The 20,138-nt window shown below is 42.4% G+C and overlaps 1 protein-coding gene across 4 annotated transcripts in view; it reads left to right on the top strand.

The window, feature by feature from the left end:
- Nucleotides 1–19,983, top strand: part of wu:fb16f03 (eukaryotic translation initiation factor 4 gamma 1) — a 29,411-nt gene extending 9,428 nt beyond the window's left edge. For 2 of the 4 annotated variants that reach the window (XM_034310530.2, XM_034310531.2), the window contains 25 exons: nt 542–681; nt 3,285–3,377; nt 3,550–3,634; nt 4,366–5,337; nt 5,676–5,758; nt 5,864–6,059; nt 6,217–6,350; nt 6,740–6,850; nt 7,084–7,458; nt 7,676–7,822; nt 8,191–8,427; nt 8,786–8,890; nt 11,967–12,272; nt 12,948–13,059; nt 13,837–13,948; nt 14,089–14,315; nt 15,275–15,396; nt 15,882–16,054; nt 16,748–16,873; nt 16,981–17,062; nt 17,186–17,284; nt 17,497–17,637; nt 17,752–17,833; nt 17,920–18,060; nt 18,792–19,983. In XM_034310530.2, coding sequence (XP_034166421.2) covers nt 542–681; nt 3,285–3,377; nt 3,550–3,634; nt 4,366–5,337; nt 5,676–5,758; nt 5,864–6,059; nt 6,217–6,350; nt 6,740–6,850; nt 7,084–7,458; nt 7,676–7,822; nt 8,191–8,427; nt 8,786–8,890; nt 11,967–12,272; nt 12,948–13,059; nt 13,837–13,948; nt 14,089–14,315; nt 15,275–15,396; nt 15,882–16,054; nt 16,748–16,873; nt 16,981–17,062; nt 17,186–17,284; nt 17,497–17,637; nt 17,752–17,833; nt 17,920–18,060; nt 18,792–18,973 — 4,583 coding nt within the window. In that variant the 3' untranslated portion in view covers nt 18,974–19,983. Of the gene's footprint in view, nt 1–541; nt 682–1,430; nt 2,178–2,650; nt 2,944–3,284; nt 3,378–3,549; nt 3,635–4,365; nt 5,338–5,675; nt 5,759–5,863; nt 6,060–6,216; nt 6,351–6,739; nt 6,851–7,083; nt 7,459–7,675; nt 7,823–8,190; nt 8,428–8,785; nt 8,891–11,966; nt 12,273–12,947; nt 13,060–13,836; nt 13,949–14,088; nt 14,316–15,274; nt 15,397–15,881; nt 16,055–16,747; nt 16,874–16,980; nt 17,063–17,185; nt 17,285–17,496; nt 17,638–17,751; nt 17,834–17,919; nt 18,061–18,791 lie in introns of those variants that run through there. The other 2 variants (XM_034310533.2, XM_034310532.2) reach the window with 2 other exon arrangements.
- The last annotated feature ends 155 nt before the right edge of the window (nt 19,984–20,138 follow it).

Here is a 20,138-nt window from a genome sequence, read left to right on the forward strand (position 1 = left end):
ACCTGGGAAGGTGCATGTGGTATACTTTTAATTTAGCTTTAAGAGTAAAGGTACATCAGTGGTGCTTAAAGTCGGATCATGTACCTTAACTTATTTTTAAGTGTGTATTATAGTATATATGTTTTTCTGTGTCTTCATGGAGCTCGCTTTGTGCACAGAGACACTGACATTCTGTACAATTCTATACAGAGACATTCTCTGCAGTTGTGTGGCAACAGTTTGGGGAAGAAATATATATATATATGGGTGTGATGATCAGGTGTCCACATACTTTTGACCCAGTGTAGCATAACCGTAGCGTATACAGTGATAATAATAAGTCACTAGTGCTGTGCTACTTGTGTGTGTATATACATGTATGCTGTGATTTAACGATGCTGGAAAAATGTAATCAGACCAATATTTTCGAAGTCAGAAGCAGTATAAATGGTTCACGTCCTGAACGAAGGACATATCTTCAGGAAAAAACGGGATTGGACCCCTGATGAAATCCTTTCGATCCTTTACTTCTTTTTTTTTTTATCTGTGTGTTGTGTTGTAGCTGGAGCGTACTACCCCGCCCAGCCCCAGTTCACTCCTCCTGTAGCCACGGCACCTGTCCTCATGAACCCCACCCCCCAGCAGCAGCAAGCCCCGCCCCCTCCGCAGCACGCAGCCCCGGCCAAGCGGGAACGCAAACAGGTGAGCGTCCGTCACGTCATCGTCTGCTGTTGCGCTAAAGAGAAGGCTAAATATTTAATAGAAACATCACTGCACATGTTGAAATAAGTTTTTTTTTTTTTTTTTTTTTTTCCCCTCTCCTTGCTGCAATATTTGCAGTCAGGGATGTGATTGTTGACGTAGGCAGTGACGTGGTTGTGTTGTGATTAAGGTTAAATTGGGCAAAGTTCAGAGGAGAGGTGCTAGAATTGGAAGGACATGAAAATAATATGAATAAATTCATTTTACTGCTCTAGTCTTTGCTCTGTAGTACTTTTACTGCTCTAGTCTTTGCTCTCTAGTAATTTTAATGCCATTGCCTTTGATCTCTGGTAATTTTAATGCCATTGCCTTTGATCTCTAGTAGTTTTACTGCTCTAGTCTTTGATCTCTAGTAATTTTACTGCTCTAGTCTTTGATCTCTAGTAATTTTAATGCCATTGCCTTTGATCTCTAGTAATTTCACTACTCTAGTCTTTGATCTCTGGTAATTTTAATGCCATTGCCTTTGATCTCTAGTAGTTTTACTGCTCTAGTCTTTGATCTCTAGTAATTTTACTGCTCTAGTCTTTGATCTCTGGTAATTTTAATGCCATTGCCTTTGATCTCTAGTAGTTTTACTGCTCTAGTCTTTGATCTCTAGTAATTTTATTGCTCTAGTCTTTGATCTCTGGTAATTTTACTGCAATTGCCTTTGATCTCTAGTAATTTAACTACTCTAGTCTTTGATCTCTAGTAATTTTACTGCTCTAGTCTTTGATCTCTAGTAATTTTACTGCTCTAGTCTTTGATCTCTAGTAATTTTACTGCTCTAGTCTTTGATCTCTGGTAATTGTAAACAAGCCTACAAAGACATACACAGAACTGCATAAAGTGCACATGTGCAAACGTGTTTTTTTTTTTTTTAAAAGACAGTACAACAATTACTAAACAGGACAATAGGGTAAAGGACAGTGCAGCGCCGACCAGTACACAGCTCTAGTCTGGAATAAGGTATTTTGTTTATGGTGTTTTAGCAGCAGTTAAAGAAAGAAATGTGCCAGAGTTGCAGAGGTAGTGGAGTGGTGTTCAGAGAAGTACTCTTACTGCTCTGGATGGCAAATCTCTGGTAAAATGTCATGGTTAGTTCATTTAAATCATAATTTTTCACCGATCTAGTTTAATAAATTTTCTGCATGGTTGCTTGTTTATTTGCTGAAAATTAAAATCGTTGATGTAGTTCTGTAAAACTCTAGAATAAATGCAGCTCTAGTCATGTTAGTCGTATGAGTCCGGTGTTTATGGGAGCATGCAGCTGGTAGACGTTTAACTGGGTGAACTTTGACCCACTGGACGCTCACAATCCTGCGCACCAGCCCCCCTCTGCATGCTGCCCAAAGTGTGTTAGCAAGTCGCGTAGCTAACGCAGTGGAACAAGAAGAGGGAGACTGAACGAAGAGGAAAATGACAGAACAGGGAGGAAGACTGGAGCAAAAAGAGTGAGCAACAGGCTGTGTGTGTGTGTGTGTGTATGTGTGTGTGTGTGTGTGTTTAATGTAACTTTATGAACAAAGCACACACACCTTATGGTTAGCTGTTATGAAACTGCACAGTCATTCTACCATTCTAGGCTTTGCTATCTATGGTGTGTGTGTGTGTGTGTGTGTGTGTGTGTGTGTGTGTGTGTGAGAAGGACAAGTCAGCACAACTCAGCAGCTCCACGTGGCTCAACTCCCTTTCCCGCCCACTCTCTGTGCCGGAAGGGGAATATCCTCCCCATATTTGTCTCTCTCTCTCTCTCTGTCTCTCTCTGTCTCTCTCTCTCTCTCTCTCTCTTTCTCTCTCGTCTGTGTCTGTCTCTCGTTCGGTGGGTGTGTACACATTCCACTGCACTCATTTCACAAGGCCTCTCTCTCTCTCTTCTCTTACACTCTCTCTAATTTTTCTCTACGTGCATGCGTGCATGTGTGTGCATGTGTTTGTGTGCGCATGCGAGAGAGCTTGAAGGCCCAGGGTGTGTGTGTGTCTGTGTGTGTGTGTAGGTGTTGGTGTTGGTGTGGGCGTGTGTGTGTGTGTGTGTGTATGTGTGTATGTGTGTATAGAGTCGGGCTGGGTTTGGACTCGGGCTCCAGGACTAAACAGGCCTTCGGGCCTTTAGCGCGGCTAGCAAATGTGCTGGCTCATGCCTCTGTGTGTGTGTGAGTGTGTGTGAATGTGTGTGTGAGAGAACTCGATTGCGTCAAGCTTTTCACATACTTGAGATAGGTAAGATGGACAAACATCTGCTGGATATCTGTGTGTGTGTGTGTATACATGTGTGTTTGTTTAGCTTTTTCTCTGACTTTAGGTAGAAGTAAAGTGTCTGTGTGTCTGTGTGTGTCTGTGTGTGTCTGTGTGTGTCTGTGTGTGTCTGTGTGTGTCTGTGTGTGTGAGAGAGCAAATGCACAGAGTAACTCCATAACAGGAGTCACTCAACTCCTCAGCATTCCTTCACCTCTCTCTCTTGTTCTTTCTTTCCTATCATTCATTCACTCTCACTCATTCTTTTTTAAAAATTTTCATGCATGTGAGAAATGTTAACGTTAATTAGAACTTTTTTCCCTCAGATAAGGATACGAGACCCTAATCAAGGAGGCAAAGACATCACGGAGGAGATCATGTCCGGGGGCCGCAGTGCCTCCACACCTACGCCTCCACAGGTAACACACTCTTTCAGTACTAAGAAATTTCCATGGACTTTTTTTCCAAGAGCCAGTGAAGTGTTTTCACAGTGTCAGATTTGTCAGTAAATGTCTTCTGCAAAACGGACACATACATCATATGCGCCACAGTGACTTACTGTTTAACTCATCATTTTCTCCTCTTACCCAGTCGGTTCTGCCCATGTCAGAGGGCGGAGCCATCACACAGTCTAATGGTGAGAAAGCCACGCCTCCTGTCACAGCAGCCAGAGCAGGTAAGGAAGGGTATCTACGGGTTATGATTTTTTGGCTTTTTGTAATGATTAAACACACGCGCACACACACACACACACACACACACACACACACACACAGACTATGTGGTGTCCAGCTGGTAGTTTCTCACTCTTGTGCTACATACCAGTCTCACTATCGTCTTTAGTTTTGCCTTTAGTTTCAGTCTTTGCTTTCATTTTATCTTTTATTATTTTTAAATGTGCGTGTCTTTCTTCCTTCCTTTATTCTGAATCCACACTGCACAATTTTTAGCCCCGATTTCCCAGACATTATTTTCTCAGTCTGCCGAGCTGTCACAGACACTGATGTTTTCAGACATGTTTGAAATTGTGTGTTGAATCTATGACACGTAGTAAGAACAGCGATTGAGGAACAGCAAGTGAGACTCAGATAATGAGTGTTTTTTGTAGAAAGACAAAGACCAAATGTAAACACAATAATATGGCTCCTTTTAGAATATGGCATATATATATATATATATGGCAGGTCAAAATCAAGAGGTTGTTAAGGACAGCAAAAAAAACTAAAAACTAACATGACACGATTCCTGCCAGTGCATGGTATAAAAACAGCTACTTTGCATTAGGTCTCCAGGTCTCTTTGCCCATGCCTTCCTCTACATTTTTCTCTTGTTTCATTACAAGTTGGTGCAGAAACCCTCACTTGCTTTGACACTGAGTCAGTTTCTGGCTGTTTTCTGTCTTTATAGATGACTGGGTACAGCCTGTAGTGTCCCTAGAGTTCCCCATTCCCCCAGGGGAAAGCCCTGTCCCAGACGCTCCGCCCACTCCGCCTCCCACCAGCCCAATCAGTGACACAGTTGATGCCCCGCCTCCTGCCATGGAAAAACCCATGCCACCCAAAGCTCCAAAACAGCAGGAGCCAAAGTCCTCATCAGCATTGGTTCCTTCAAACACTAATGGTTCTACAGAGAATGGGGCGGGGCCAGCATCAGTGTCTATTCATCTTCCGGTTTCAGGGGCGGAGCCAGCACTGGAGTCTCCAATCGCGCAGCCAGAGGAGCTGCAACTTGTAAACGGATTAACTGCAGACCCCAAAAGAGATGTCAGCCCTCTCGCTGAGCCTGACATCACCAAAGAGGCTCCACCCGTTATCGAGGAATGCTCAACACGGACTACCAAAGCTGTCCCCCCTGTCGTCAAGGAAACCCCCACTCAGGTTGTCAGCATGACGCCGCCACTTCCAGCCGTCAAGGAATCTTGTATCCCGAGTGTCAAAGAAACACCGGCTCCTAAGCCGACGCCCACCCCAGTTGTCACTGAGATTTCCACTCCTGTTGTCACAGAAACCCTGTCTGTGGTTGCCAAGGATACCCCCTCATCAGCTGTCAAGGAGATCCCTTCACCAGTTGCCAAGGAAACCCCGACTCCTGTTGTCCTGGAGACTCCGGTTGTAAACGAGATGCCTCCTCCAGTTGCCACAGAAACCAGCGAGCCTGTTGTCCAAGAAACTGTTGTCGAGGAGCCTTGTCCTGTTGCTAAGGAGACCCCAGAACTGATCGTTGAGGAAACCCCAAGTCCCTCAGAGCCTGTGTGTGTTGCTGCTAAAGCCACGCCTCCTCCTCCTCTTCCTTCTGCTCCTGCTCCTGCTCCTGCTCCTGCGGAGGAACGAGAGGACACGCCCCCTCTACAAACAACAGCCCCGGACAGCACTATCCCAGGTACATGCATGTAAAAAAGATTCGAAGAAATTTTGTGAGCTAGTAGCAATTTGTTTGAATTATTTCACACACTCCACTCGTGGAAATATCTCCATTTTAAACAGCTGATGTTTTCTTTTCTTTGTTGGAACAGTAATTGTTTGTAAAGATGATGTTATACCATCACTTCAAAAGTACTCATCTCTGATTGGCTGCCAATATTAAAAATCAAAGCTCACGATACAATGTAATCAGTACAATGTGCATAAATAACACTATGAGGCCTTTGGGCCTTTATTTACACTCACAATAATCATGTGGTTTGTCCTTACATGACCCTTCTTTCTTTCTCCATGCAGCTGTTTCTGTGCCAAAGAAGAAGAGGAAGTTGAAGGACCTAAACAAGAAGGAGACTGGTGATGTGCTGGATGCCTTTAAAGAGGTGTGTGTGTGTGTGTGTGTGTGTGTGTGTGTGCGCGTGTGTTTCGAAGCGGATGTCTGCATATGTGCTGACAAGTATTGATAATATCATAATTCTTCATATTAGCCACCACCACCAAAGCCAGAGGCCACGCCCCTGGTAAAATCAGAGCAGGCCGAGCCTGCCCCTGTAGCTCCACCCCCTGTAGAAGAAGTGGAAGAGACATGGGAGGAGAAGGAGGACAAGCTCGATGCTGAAAACATCCAACCACAGAGTCCCGAACCCGCCACGCCCACCGAGCAGAAATACCAGTACAAAGAGGGTGTGTGTGTGTGTTAATAAAACTCATACACTGATTTAATTATTAAAATACATTCTACTGTTTTTGTATAAATAAAAAATGAGAAAGGTTTGTATCCTGGTATAGTGTTAGTGAAATTCTTGTAAAAACATGGTGTGTGCTTCTCTGATCCTCACAGAACAGTGGAAACCTCTGAATCCTGAGGAGAAGAAGAAATATGACCGAGAGTTTCTTCTGGGCTTCCAGTTCATCAGCGCTAGCATGCACAAACCAGAGGGGCTACCACACATCAGCGATGTGGTGCTGGATAAGGTACAGCGCGCACGCACACGCACACGCACACACACACACACACACACACACACACACACACACACAAGCACGCACGCACGCACACACACACACAAAGTTCAGTCGCCGTGTCATATTTAAAGTCACCCAAAACTTAGGCAGTAACATTTTGCATATTGAATAATACAATTGCTTGGCACATTAAATTCTATTTGGTTGTATGGCTTTCATTTGCATACTTCATTTGCATACTGCAACCTGATTGGTGTTTAAAGTTGATGATGCTGTTACCGCCTCATGTAACATGTTCAGCACTAATTATCTCTGTCTGTCCTTTACTCTGTCTTTCTGCCTAACTGACTCCTTCTCTCACTCTCTGACTCTCTCTCTCTCTCTCTCTCTCTCTTCAGGTGAATAAAACTCCTCTGCGGCCGTTAGACCTGAGCAGAATGAACTGTGGTCCAGATTTCACCCCCTCATTTGCTAACCTGGGCAGACAGCCAGTCGGGGGGCGTGGCCCGGTCAGTCTGTCTACCAATCACAGCTTCACAACAACATGTAGCATGACACTTGTGTAGAATTGACGAATGGCCCATGTTACGTATATCATTTAGTTTTCCCCTGCTTGCTTTCTCTCTTCCTCCATCTTATTTTATTTCTTGTTTCTTTTCTCTGTTTCTTCTCTGTATTTCTTACTCTGTGTATCTCTCGCTCTCTCTCTCTGTCAATCTCCCTCTCATTTCTCTCTCTCCAGGCTGTGGGTTTGCCCGGCCCGAGGCGCTCGGGTCAGTCCGGATCCCGTAAGGAACCGAGGAAGATCGTGCTGTCCGGCGTGTCCCTGAATGACGATATTCAGCTGAGCAAGGCCGAGAAGGCGTGGCGGCGTGGGGGCGGAGGCGACGTCGATGACCCGGAATCAGTGAAGACGCAGGAGCTGTTGCGGCGTGTGCGAGGCGTGCTGAACAAACTGACCCCCCAGATGTTCCAGCCGCTGATGAAGCAGATCACAGAGATGACCATCGACACAGAGGAGAGGCTGAAGGGCGTGATCGACCTGGTGTTCGAGAAGGCCATCTCCGAGCCCAACTTCTCTGTCGCTTACGCTAACATGTGCCGCTGCCTCATGGGGGTGGGTGTGCTTGTGTGTGCGTGTGTCTGTGTGCGTGCGTGCGTGCGCGTGTCTGTGTGCGTGCGCGTGTCTGTGTGCGTGTCTGTGTGTGTGTCTTTATGCATCAGACACGGCTTCATATTCTGAATCTGAGATTAAATGCCACTGCGTGCATTCATTTGAGAATTTTCTCTCTCTCTCTCTCTCTCTCTCTCTCTCTGTCTATCTCTCTGTGCAGTTGAAAGTGCCTACCTCTGATAAGCCGGGAGTGACGGTGAATTTCCGAAAGCTTCTGCTGAATCGCTGCCAGAAAGAGTTTGAGAAGGACAAGGACGATGACGAGACGTTCGAGAAGAAACAAAAGGAGCTAGACGCTGCCACTGAGGTACGCGCACACACACGCACACACGCACACACACACACACACACACACTGATTCTTCTCTACTGAGATCACATTTTATTGCAACACAGTTTACAACATTATCACAGTACAGTCTTATACAGTGCTGTGGGGTATTGTGAAGTATGCTGCAGCACTGTGGAGTATTGTGCTATATTGTGCAGTACTGTGGAGTATTTTGCAGTATTGTGCAGTAAGGTGGGGTATTGTGCAGTACTATATAGTATTGTGTAGTGCTGTATAGACTTTGTATTTTGTATTATTGTTTGATCATTGAGAATAAAAGCTCATCCTTGGCTGCTGACTCCTTCTTTATTTTTTTTATGTCTTTTTTCCTCCTCCCCTCTGCAGGAGGAGGTGCGTCAGCGTCAGAGGGAGGAGCTGGAAGAGGCGAAGGACGCGGCACGGCGACGCTCCCTCGGCAACATCAAGTTCATCGGCGAGCTCTTCAAGCTGAAGATGCTCACAGAGAGCATCATGCACGACTGCGTGGTCAAACTGCTGAAGAACCATGACGAGGAGAGCCTGGAGTGTCTGTGCAGACTGCTGTCCACCATCGGCAAGGACCTGGACTTCGAGAAGGCCAGGGTAACACACACACACGCACGCGCGCGCACACACACGGCAGAAAGAATACTCACTAATATGTGTATCAGTCAAATATGTGTATCAGAAGCCAAAATAATCTAAGACCACCAGATTAATAAAGCGCTCCACACACAGCGCACATCATAAATGAAAACATACGGGACATATTGTTCATAACTTTTTTTTTTTTTGTTCTCTTTTTTTTTTTGTTCTTTTTTTTTTTTTTTCCTCTTCCAAAATTACATGAGTCTGTCTGAATCCTGTTAGGATATTTGATATATGTATCTCCAGTAATTTTTTTTTTTAAGTGTTTTTTTTTTTCCTTCCTTCCTTTCTTTCTTTTTCCTTCTGTCTCCAGCCTCGTATGGATCAGTATTTTAACCAGATGGAGAAGATCATTAAAGAGAGGAAGACGTCCTCCAGAATCCGGTTCATGCTGCAGGATGTCATCGACCTGAGACGGGTAAGAGTTGCAAATAAGAGTTGCAACAAACTAAACACAGCCAACATGAATCAGAATGAATAGATATGTTAGAATAAGGATAAGAATAAGGAACATTAGGGAATGCGCACTGTGTGTGTGTGTGTGTGTGTGTGTGTGTGTGTGTGTGTGTGTGTGTGTGTAATGATATATATAATTTTACTTCTGTACACCACCACAGTGGATCACAAATGGACTCCCTCCATTTTCACAGGATCAAAAGTAATTGGTCAAACTAACATAATTATAAATATAAGGATTGTTTTTAATACTTGGACGCAAATCCTTTGCAGTCAATGACTGCCTGAAATCTAGAACCCATGGATATTACCAAATGCTGAGTTTCCTCCCTTGAGTTGCTACTTGTTAGTGGGTCTTTCTACCTTCAGTTTTGTCTTCAGTACATGAAAAGCATGCTCAATTGGGTTTAACAACATTCAACTTCTTCGCCTTAAGAAGCTCTTGGGTTGCTTTTGCGGTTTGTTTTGGGTCATCTGTACTGTGAAGCGCTGTCCTATCAGTTTTGCAGCGTTTGACTGAAAGTATAGCTCTATACACTTCAGAATTCATCCTGCTACTTCTATCAGCAGTCACATCATTCATAAACACCAGTGACCCAGTTCCATTGGCAGCCATACATGCCCATGCCATAACACTGCCTCCACATGTTTGACAGATGATGTGGTATGCTTTGGATCATGATCCCTTCCTTTCCTTCTCCATACTCATCTCTTCTGGTACAAGTTAATCTAGGTTTCATCTGTCTAAAGAATCTTGTTCCAGACCTGGTCAGGCTTTTTTAGATGATGTTTAGCAAAGTCTAATCTGGCCTTTCTGTTCTGGAGTGTTACCAGTGGTTTGCATCTTGACGTGAACCCTCTGTATTTACATTTATGAAGGCGTTTCTTGATTGTAGACTTGATACACCTACGTCCTCCAGAGTGTTCTTGACTTGGCTAGATGTCGTGAAGGGGTTTTTGCCTTCATCAAGGAAAGAATTCCGCGATCATCCGCTTTAGATGTCTTCCGTGGTTTTCCAGGCATTTTGGTGTTCCTGAGCTTGCCAGTGCATTCCGTCTGTTTTTTTTTTCTCTTCAGCCTAATGATGGCCTTGTTCACTTGCATCAACACTTCTTTGGACTGCATAGTGAGAGTTCCCCTGAACAGCTACCAAATACAGATGCAGCACTTGGAATCAACTCCAGACCTTTGATCTCTTTGTCATGAAATGAGGAGAAAATAGGCCACTCCTGGCCATGAAACTGCTTATCAGACCATTTCCCAATTACTTTTGAGCCTGTGAAAATGAAGGGACTCTTTTAAAAAAAGAAAAAAAAAGGCTGTAATTCCTAAAAGATTAGTGCGATATTATTGTTAAACCCATTGGATTAAAGCTGAAAGTCTACACTTCAGTCACATCTTGATTGCTTCATTTCCAATCCATTGTGGAGTACAGAGGCAAAAATTACGAAAATTAAGTCACCGTTCAAATACTTATGGACATGACTGTATGTGCGTGCGTGTCTCTCTCTCTCTCTCTGTGTGTGTGTGTGTGTGTGTGTGTGTGTGTGTGTGTGTGTGTGAGATGCTGTTATACTGCACCATAAGCTGACATGGGCGTCCATCTCACACCAATATCTAACCAGCTTCTTCAAATCACTGTATTAAGCCCTTCCCCCTTATTACGTTTCCTTATTTCCCCTACTTATATTTGATATTAGCATGCAATCTTTTATCTGTTTATAAACGTGTGTATATTTTAATGTGTGTGTAGTTCTAGTAGGTTTTGCTTTATCTCTGTCATTGACCTTTCTCAAACACACACACACACCCATGCCAAGCTTCTTTGGAAACAACCAAAGTTTCATTTCTGTGGAAGTGCTAGAGACTGCGAAGTAAGTGTGTGTGTGTGTGTGTGTGTGTTTGTGTGTGTGTGTGTTTGTGTGTGAGCTAAATTACATGGGTGTAATTAGATGGGTGTTGGCAGTAAGTTGCAGCTCACTCATTTCTAAACTCATTCAGTTTTCTGGAGAATTTGTTCTTCCAGAGACGAATCCTCCTGATTTGTTTGCATGTAGCACATCTTTGGGATTTTCAGAACATTTTTAATTTAGATCCAGGAAATGACATCTTGTATTTCATTGTTTATAAGTGTAATTCAGGATGGTGTTTATGAACATTTAGCTTTGAAATGATTTGAATGCCTTATTGGTTGTGTGCTGTATGCATACAGAGCTAGCGCTGTAGCTAATGTTCCTGAGGGTTATGCTAATCATTGCTACATATAGCGAAGCTGACTTTGTCTAACTTAGAACTTGAGCGATGTACACAAATTTCTAAACAGGCTTTACTTTACATTTACATATGAACCGTAAGAAAATAAACTGTCCAGTGTTAAAAATATCGCCATCTACTGTGCAGGGTTGGTGATGGCAGGAAGCTCAGAAATTAAGCTCCTGGGATAATCTTCTCACAGACCTAATGCTGCATTCGTCTTAACTCTGAAGTGGGAAGTCAGAGTTCGGTTTTACGACCTCCACACTTCCATGTTTGTCTTCTCTTAGCAACAATCTAGCTATGTAACTTTAGTGATATATACTAAGTGATTTATATTTACCTCCTCCAAAACGATGAACTGTATAAGTCAATGTTATAGATTTAACAAGCAAAAATATCTGTATGCTGATTGATTGAAAGTATATGCTAATATATACAGTAAAAACATAATTAAAAATGACAAGCTTCTGTTTTTTTTTTTTTTTTTACTGTTGATGCTGTGAGCAGCCATGTTGATTTGTCGTCGCTTGCTGAGCTTACAGTTGAGGGCACCTTCCCGACTTTCTGAGTAGGACTTCTGAGTTGAAGGGTGTTTTCTTTTGATTTTTTTTTTCTAGTCGGAAGTCAGAAATTCCAACTTAAGAGCTTTCGAAAGCAGCATAACTACCGTAAATCCAGGAGTAGTGCAGCTACCGTAAATACCAGTAACGCACTGGTAAATATATATTTCCTTTTTTTGCAAATCTACAAAAATGATCTTCCTTGTTCACAATTCTTTTAGAATAACTGGGTGCCCAGGCGAGGAGATCAGGGCCCCAAGACAATAGAGCAGATCCACAAGGACGCTGAGATGGAGGAGCAGCGAGAGCAGATTAAAGTCCAGCAGCAGCTCCTCTCCAAGAAGGAGACGCGAGGAGTTGGAGGAGGAGGAGGAGGAGGAGGAGGAGGAGGTGTGACCCTGGGCCCCCGCGGTGTTGGCCCCACCTCACACCGTGGCAACCCACCACCAGACGACGGCTGGAATACGGTGCCCATCTCCACCAAGAACCGACCCATCGACACCAGTCGCCTCAGCAAGATCACCAAGGTATCATCTCAATAACAATTACAACCAATTAACTAACGTTAAGAAATAATTAACTGTGTATTCGGATTATTGGAGCCAATAGAACATTTCCTAGTAAGAACCACTTCCTTTTTTTTTTGATGGTGCTCTTCACTGCCCATCAACACCATCCTGACTGGTCAGAAGAGTTTTATATTAATGTGCTCATTTTAATACGTGATTGTTGCTATAGTAACAGGAACTCGTACAGTGGACGACACACTAATAATAAACGGATTAAGAAAACGTTTATTTAACATTTATGGAAGGAGTCTCCAGTATCAGAGCTTTGTAACAGTCAGAGGGAAAGCTGTAGCTTAACTTTTCCAACATTCCAGGTTTAAGCTTTCAGGTTTGTCTGTAACATGGGAAGCTACAGGGTTTTTTTTTTTTTTTTAAATTTGGGAAATACTGTAAAGCTGCTGTATTGTAAATGAGAACAGGAACTAATATCGTTAGGGCAGAGTTTGTATTTATACACATATGCATGTTATGTATGTATGATACATGAATATATATATATATATATATATATATATATATGTATGTATGTATATGTATGTGTATATGTGTACACACACACACACACACACACAAATAAACTAATAAACTACTTGCTTTTTAGTCTTTGCTGTTTTTGTCTCTCTCATTTCACAGCCAGGCGCCCTGGACTTTAACAACCAGCTACTTGCCCCTGGTGGCAAAGGATCATGGGGCAGCTGGGGCAAAGGGAGCAGTGGGGGCTCAGGGGCTAAACCCAGTGATAGTGGTGAGTTCTGAGTGTGTGTGCGTGTGTGTGAGTTTGTGTGTGTTAATGGCATAATGGGCCATAGATATGTTTAATTGTATTTCCACAGAGACTGAGGCTCAGTGCTAATGCACATAATATTAATTTCACTCTTACTCGATCTCAGTAATTGAGTAGATGATTGTTGAGTAGAACCTTTCTTTTAATTCTTTGGAGTTCCACAAGGTTTCATTTTAGGTCCACTGTTCTTCTCAATATATATGCTGTTTTTTATCTTTATTTTATTTTATTATAAAATTACTAATTAAAAAACATTTTATTCTATTTTTGTGTATTTTATTATTGTTCAGTTTGTATATTTATACTTTTACGTTCTTTAATAGATATATCTTTGTAACATTTATATTGCTTTATTTATTTATTTATTTTTTAACCCTTTGAGCTACCATGTGTATGAAAAATGCCCCATAAATAAAGTGTAGTATTATTTACGGTATTTATATAGTGGTATAATTTCTTTAATCTTTTTAGAAATATAAGCACAACTAGTAAAGTTTAAATTGAGGTTTATGTAGCTGACAGTTGCCAAAAAAGTTTGAGCCCTTTTCATTACTGAATTATTTACTGTGGTCTAATAATCTGAGTCACAATTATAGACAAACAAATAATTGTACTTTTTTGCAATAATTATATTTTTGTATTGCAACTGCAACTACATTACGTACATTACAATCTGTACAATTACTATATACACAATGGTGTGTGTGTGTGTGTGTGTGTGTGTGTGTGTGTTTGCAGCTCAAGACTCGAGCCGTACGAGCACACTGAATCGCTTCTCCGCCCTCCAGCAGCCTTCTTCCTCCTCCTCATCTTCCTCCAACATAGACGCTGAAAGAAGAGTACCACAAAGGTCAGAGGGCATGCTTTTCCTTTACCATGCATACGTTCCCCCATCTGTCCATCCACTAGCTCAGTGACACGAGGGCATTGTGGACTGTTTCCTAAATCCTAATCCTAAACCTTTATTTTCTCTCTCACCTTCATGAACAGGAGCAGCTCGAGTCGAGAGCGTGGTGACCGTGGCGACCGTCTCGAACGCGGTTCAGACCGAAACCGGCCTGCCATCAGTAAACGCAGCTTCAGCCGAGAAAAAGACGAGTGGGAGCAAAGACCAACGGAGACGGTGCGGCGAGTCGCTAGCATGACCGACGAGCGAGAACGAGCAAGAGAGCGTGAACGAGAGAGAGAGAGAGAACGAGCACCCAGCAAAGACAGCGGTCAGTCCAGTCCACACCACAGTCAGCACTTTAATCCTTTCTCTAATGTATAAACGAATAAACACTGAGTGTGTTGTGCTGTTATAGGAAAATAATCCATGTTGGGGTGGTGTAATGAAGTGGAGTTCCTATTATTTATTTTCCTGTAACAGCACGTCCTTGAGTGGTTTATTCCTCTTATACTACAGCAGTTTAAAAATTTATTACCAATTTTGTATTTATTAAAGAATGACAGGTCATACTTTTTATCAGTTTATAGTTACAGTTAATGTTGTGGAACGTCCATGAAACAAGAAACCACAAAGAGGCGTAAACCCCTCTGTCCTGAAGATGTCAGAAAACTTGTCAGCTTTACCTCTGACTGTTACAAAGCACTGACACTGGAGACTCCTTCCATAAATGTTAAATAAACATCTCCTTACAGAAAACTGCACCATATCAACACATACAAGTCCCTGTGAATGCGCTGTTACTATGGAAATGATAACGTATTAGAACGAGCGCATTAATATAACCCTGTGACTTGAATTACAGCCAGAACTGAATGAAAGCTTAGGGGTCCAAGCATCATCTATGCAAATCAGACATGATGATCTGGTGATTTTCTCAGTTACAATCTCATATTTCCCAGAAATACATTTTAAACAGTGATGTGTAACAATTCACTTCACTAGTCTATATTTTGGTTACTGTGGTCTCGTGTCAGAACTTTAGAAAGCCAGACAGGCCACACCCAAAAGAGGTATTGACACTATTAGGACCTCATTACCGTCTTTACAGCCGTTGGTCAATAACACACTGGTTTGGTTATGATTTCATCTTGGTTGAGGAACATCACTTTTAAAACTGATCTTGATGATGGGCCTAATCCTTTGGACCCTACTGGGAATGTCCCACAGTTTAGTGCATTTGGAGAGTGTATGATGACTGTGTGTGTGTGTGTGTGTGTGTGTGTGTAGTGAAGAGAGAACCTGTCTCCACACCACCTCCTGCTCCGGCTAAACCGGCTCTAAGTCCTGAGGAGCTCGAGAAGAAATCCACTGCCATCATCGAGGAGTACTTGCACATCAATGACATGAAGGTATATACACACACACACACACACACACACACACACACACCAGGGTTTTTTTTTTTTTTCTCCATCTGCATTGTTCAACCTGAACCATGCATTAGATATATGGCCGTGAATATCAACACACCTATATCTACAGCGATGTCTATCTAACGCTAGATCACTAACAAACCCGACATTAACGAATCAGCTAACAGCAGTTTGCCATTGCTTTGCTGCTTGCTACTATTTTGTGAAACAAAAACAAACATGGCGTAACATAAAAATGAATATAATGGCAGGCTACTTTGTTAGCTAGCATTAACCAGCTAGTCGATGCAAATAAATGTGATCTTAGCGAACTAGCCTGCTGACTGGGTCTGAAATTTCACTGCAGCAGCTACTGCAAAATGTTTTACAAAGGAAAAACAGTACACACACTTTTCTGCTTATAAAGTATGGCACCATAACACAGTGTTGGTGGTGATGGTGTGTGTCCTGCTGTCCTACAGGAGGCGCTGCAGTGTGTGAGCGAGCTGAACTCCGCCTCACTGCTCTACGTGTTTGTGAGGACAGGAATCGAGTCGACTCTGGAGCGCAGCACCATCGCCAGAGAGCACATGGGCTTACTACTGCACCAACTGGTCAAAGCTGGAACGCTGTCTGCACAGCAGTACTACAAAGGGTGTGTGTGTGTGTGTGTGTGGGCGTGGATGTGGGCATGTTTTTATATCTTTGTGGGGACCTGATTTACCAACAAGCATAGGAATATCTGACAGCTTTTACTTTGTAGGGACATGTGGCCAGTCTCCTGTTTTTTTTTTTTTTGTTTTTTTTTTTAAATGCAAAAAACACACAACTTTTATTTAGAAAACTTTAAGAGCCAAAAGTTTCCCTTTGCTTACAGTTAGGGTAAAAATGTAGCTATAGAGTAGCATTGGTAATTATCAGTGGAAGGTCCTCAGAAGGATAACAAGACAAAGTGTGTGTGTGTGTGTGTGTGTGTGTGTGTGTGTGTGTGAGAGAGAGCGAAAGAGAGAGACTGAGACTTGTGGGGGTTTTTTTTGTGTGTGCTCTAGAAACGAAATTTCTCCTGCATCAATAAGCATTATGGTGTGTGTTTGTGTGTGTGTGTTTTTGAGACTTGTGGGGTCTTTTCGTATGTGTGTTAGAGACCTCACAGGTACTCAGAAGTACACCAGAACCAGAATCTGTGTGAAAAAGAAGATCTAATGAATAAATGTGGTCTGTTGTAGAGATTTCATGTTAATGATGTGGATGGTCAAAGTTTGAGTTTACTCATTGTGTGTGTGTGTGTGTGTGTGTGTGTGTGTGTGTGTGTGTGTGTGTGTGTGTGTGGGTGTGTGTGTGTGTTCAGGCTGATGGAGGTGCTGGAGGTGGCTGAGGACATGGCCATTGATGTGCCTCATATCTGGGTTTACCTGGCCGAGCTGATCACTCCCATGCTGCATGAAGCTGGGATTCCCATGGGCTCGCTCTTCAGGTGAGTCACACAGCACTCCCTATCCTCACAGAACCGAATAACCGAGTAACCGAGCATGAAACGGGAACTTCATCTGCGTTGTGCTCATTACGACTTCTGACCCGCAGGGAAGTGGCTAAGCCTCTGGTACCTATCGGCAAAGCTGGGGATTTGCTAGCACACATCCTTACCCTGCTTTGCAAAGGAATGGTACGTCCTCTCTGTGTGTGTGTGTGTGTGTGTGTGTGTGTGTGTGTGTGTGTGTGTGTGTGTGTGTGTGTCAGTGAATAGAGAGATATAATCTATAATAAACACGTCTCTGTTTGTGTGCAGAGCCATAAGAAGGTTGGAGTCATGTGGAGGGAGGCGGGGCTTAGCTGGAAAGACTTCCTGTCTGCGGATGAAGATGTCAACAAGTTTGTGACTGAGAAGGTTTGATCAAAAATCACTTCCTCATCACTTCGCTCACTCCCTCACTCCCTCACTTCCTCTCTCTGCTCATCCTCTCATTTCTTCTGTCGTTCTTCACTTCCTCATGTCTTCATAACCCAATAATGTATAACTGGACAAGTAGTGAACTGAACAAATAAAACAATTAAAAAAGAGGTGGGTGTGTCTGTGTGTGTGTGCACGTGTGTGTTTAGGGAGTGGACTACACGCTGGGTGAGGAGTGTGTGAAATTTGGTAGCAGTAGGAAATCTCTGAGCGTGGAAGAGATGTCCAAACAGCTGGACCAACTGCTGCAGGACAAATCTGACAACCAGCGCATATACAACTGGGTGGAGGTACTACTGTGTGTGTGTGTGTGTGTGTGTGTGTGTGTGTGTGTGTGTGTGTGTGTGCGCGCGCGTGTGTTTGTTTTTTAAACACACCACTGATGTAACTTTGCCGTTTATCAGGCGAACCTGGACGAGCAGCAGGCTTCATCGAACACCTTTGTGCGAGCTCTGATGACCTCCGTGTGTCAGGCTGCTATCATTTGTGAGTTGCGTAATAAATCCTTTTTTTCTAGCCGGTTTAGTAACACACAGAAAACCTCCTGACTGTCTTTCTTTTCCTGCAAACAGGTGAAACACCGTATAAAGTGGATACTAAAGAGATTTCCCAGAGGGCCAAGCTGCTCCAGCGCTACATTAATACTGAGCAGAAGGAGCTGCAGGCGCTCTACGCGTTACAGAGCCTCATGGTGCAGATGGAGCAGCCGCCAAGTGAGTGTGTCTCTGTACAGCGTGTGTAAATGCTCCCAACACATAATGGGCGTGGCCTAATAATCTAATGAGTACACTTGATTGACATTCACATTGGGACAAGTGGAAATTATGAATTGAAATTTTGGGAGCTTTCGGATTTTTCAAACCAAACCCGGAAGCGAGACGACTTGCATACATAAAAAAAAACGCCATGTATCCAAGGAAATAGGAAATATAAGGGAATAGGAATTCTAGTTTGTATTCCCATTTGTATTCCCAACAGACAAATTGTACCCGCTTCATTTGTATTTAATATTAGAAAGACATCATGCTAAGGTTTAACTCGAACACAGCTATGTGCTAACACTAGCTACAAAAAAAAAAACTCTAGCTACTCTTAAAAAAAAAAAAAAAAAAAAAAAAAAAAAAAAAGGCAATGCATGAACACTTTGGAATAATGGGAAGTTTTCCCATGCTTGTGGATGCAGAATTAGAGGTGAACACACCACTGCCACACATCAGCCTTGTGACTGTGGAAGGATGAGCTTATACATGCATTATAAAATATTAGTCCTGCCCACCTTAAGTCTACGTAATGCATGTAAGGAGTTTTTGAATGCTTCCTGTCGCGTTGTCAAGATGATGTTCAGTCAAGGAAGGAACGTTGGATTAACTTGCTTGCTAACTAGCTAATCTTTTGTGTGTGTGTGTGTGTGTGTGTGTGTGTGTGTGTGTGTGTGTGTGTTTAGACTTATTGCGGATGTTTTTCGACGTGCTCTATGACGAGGACATCATTAAGGAGGACGGCTTCTACAAGTGGGAGTCGAGCAAAGATCCAGCTGAGCAGCAAGGAAAGGGCGTCGCCCTCAAATCAGTCACTGCTTTTTTCACTTGGCTCCGTGAAGCCGAGGACGAATCAGACAACAGCTAAAGCCCTCCTCGCTCCTTTCACAATTTCACAAATTTCCTGGAGTTGAAACAAGCTGCAGTTTTCAAAGTGGATGGATAAAAATTTGAACTTTGGATCGCGTTTTTTTTTTTTTTTTTTTTTTTTTGTTTCCTTCTTTTGTTTTATGCTAGCGAATGTTTTTTTGAGCCGAAACTGTTGATTTATAAAAATTTCACAATTCACCGAGAGGATAAAGAAGTCTGGAGATCTTGTTCCATTATCGTTTCAGTAGTTGTTGACATCAGCTTGGTGTCACTAAACTCACACACTTTGCCTATGATGTGTCGCTACAACAGTGTGATTTATCAAAAGCTGCTGAGAGCTCTATATTTTTTTGAAACTCTTCGAAGTGTCATGTTGAGAGAAACTCTTTACTCTGGGCTGGAGAATGAAGTGCTGTGTTGATTTTTTTTCCCCCCTTTTCTCCCCTCCAATGAGTTTGTTAAACAGGACAAAAAAAAAGGAAAATCCAGGGCTGTGATTGGGTGGTTTAAAAGGGGGAATGAACTGCTTCCTGACAGCTCTGCGTGATGCAAAAAAAAAAAAAAAAAAAAAAAAAAAAAAAAGGAGATGGAGGGTGAACTTTGATCTTTTTTTGCTGCTGCTGCTGCTGCTGCTGAGGGGGTGGAGTTACACTAACCGCCACCCTCAACTTGTCTGAATTAACTTTTGTCCACTTGTTTAAAAAAAAAAAAGACAAAAAAAAGAGGACAAAAAAAGCTGGTTTACTGAATCTGTGTGAATCCTGTAGTGCATTTTATAAAATACAATCAATACTAAAACTTAGAAAAAAATAATTGATTGACTAAGATATTGACTATAAAAAAGGCAAAAGTGTTAAATAAATAAATAAAATAAAAAACGGAAGACAGAAATAGTACAAATAGTGTGAAAAGCTACCATAACGCATTTCAGGAGAGTCCTGTAAATATTTAGTTTTTTGATTGTTTTTTGTTTAAACTTTTCAGTAATAAAAAAAAATGCTAACTTTACTGATGTTTATTTTGTTTTTCATTTTCTTTTTTCCCCGCTCTGGCAGTTCCTGTATTTAAATGTCAAGTTGTCAAGTTACAACCTTTTCGAAACCATTTCACTTTGCGTTATAAAACATTTAATTACAAGAATTGAAGTCCTCTTTTCACATCTG

The sequence above is a fragment of the Pangasianodon hypophthalmus genome, chromosome 14, assembly GCF_027358585.1.
Source record: "Pangasianodon hypophthalmus isolate fPanHyp1 chromosome 14, fPanHyp1.pri, whole genome shotgun sequence".
NCBI classification, from domain to species: domain Eukaryota; kingdom Metazoa; phylum Chordata; class Actinopteri; order Siluriformes; family Pangasiidae; genus Pangasianodon; species Pangasianodon hypophthalmus.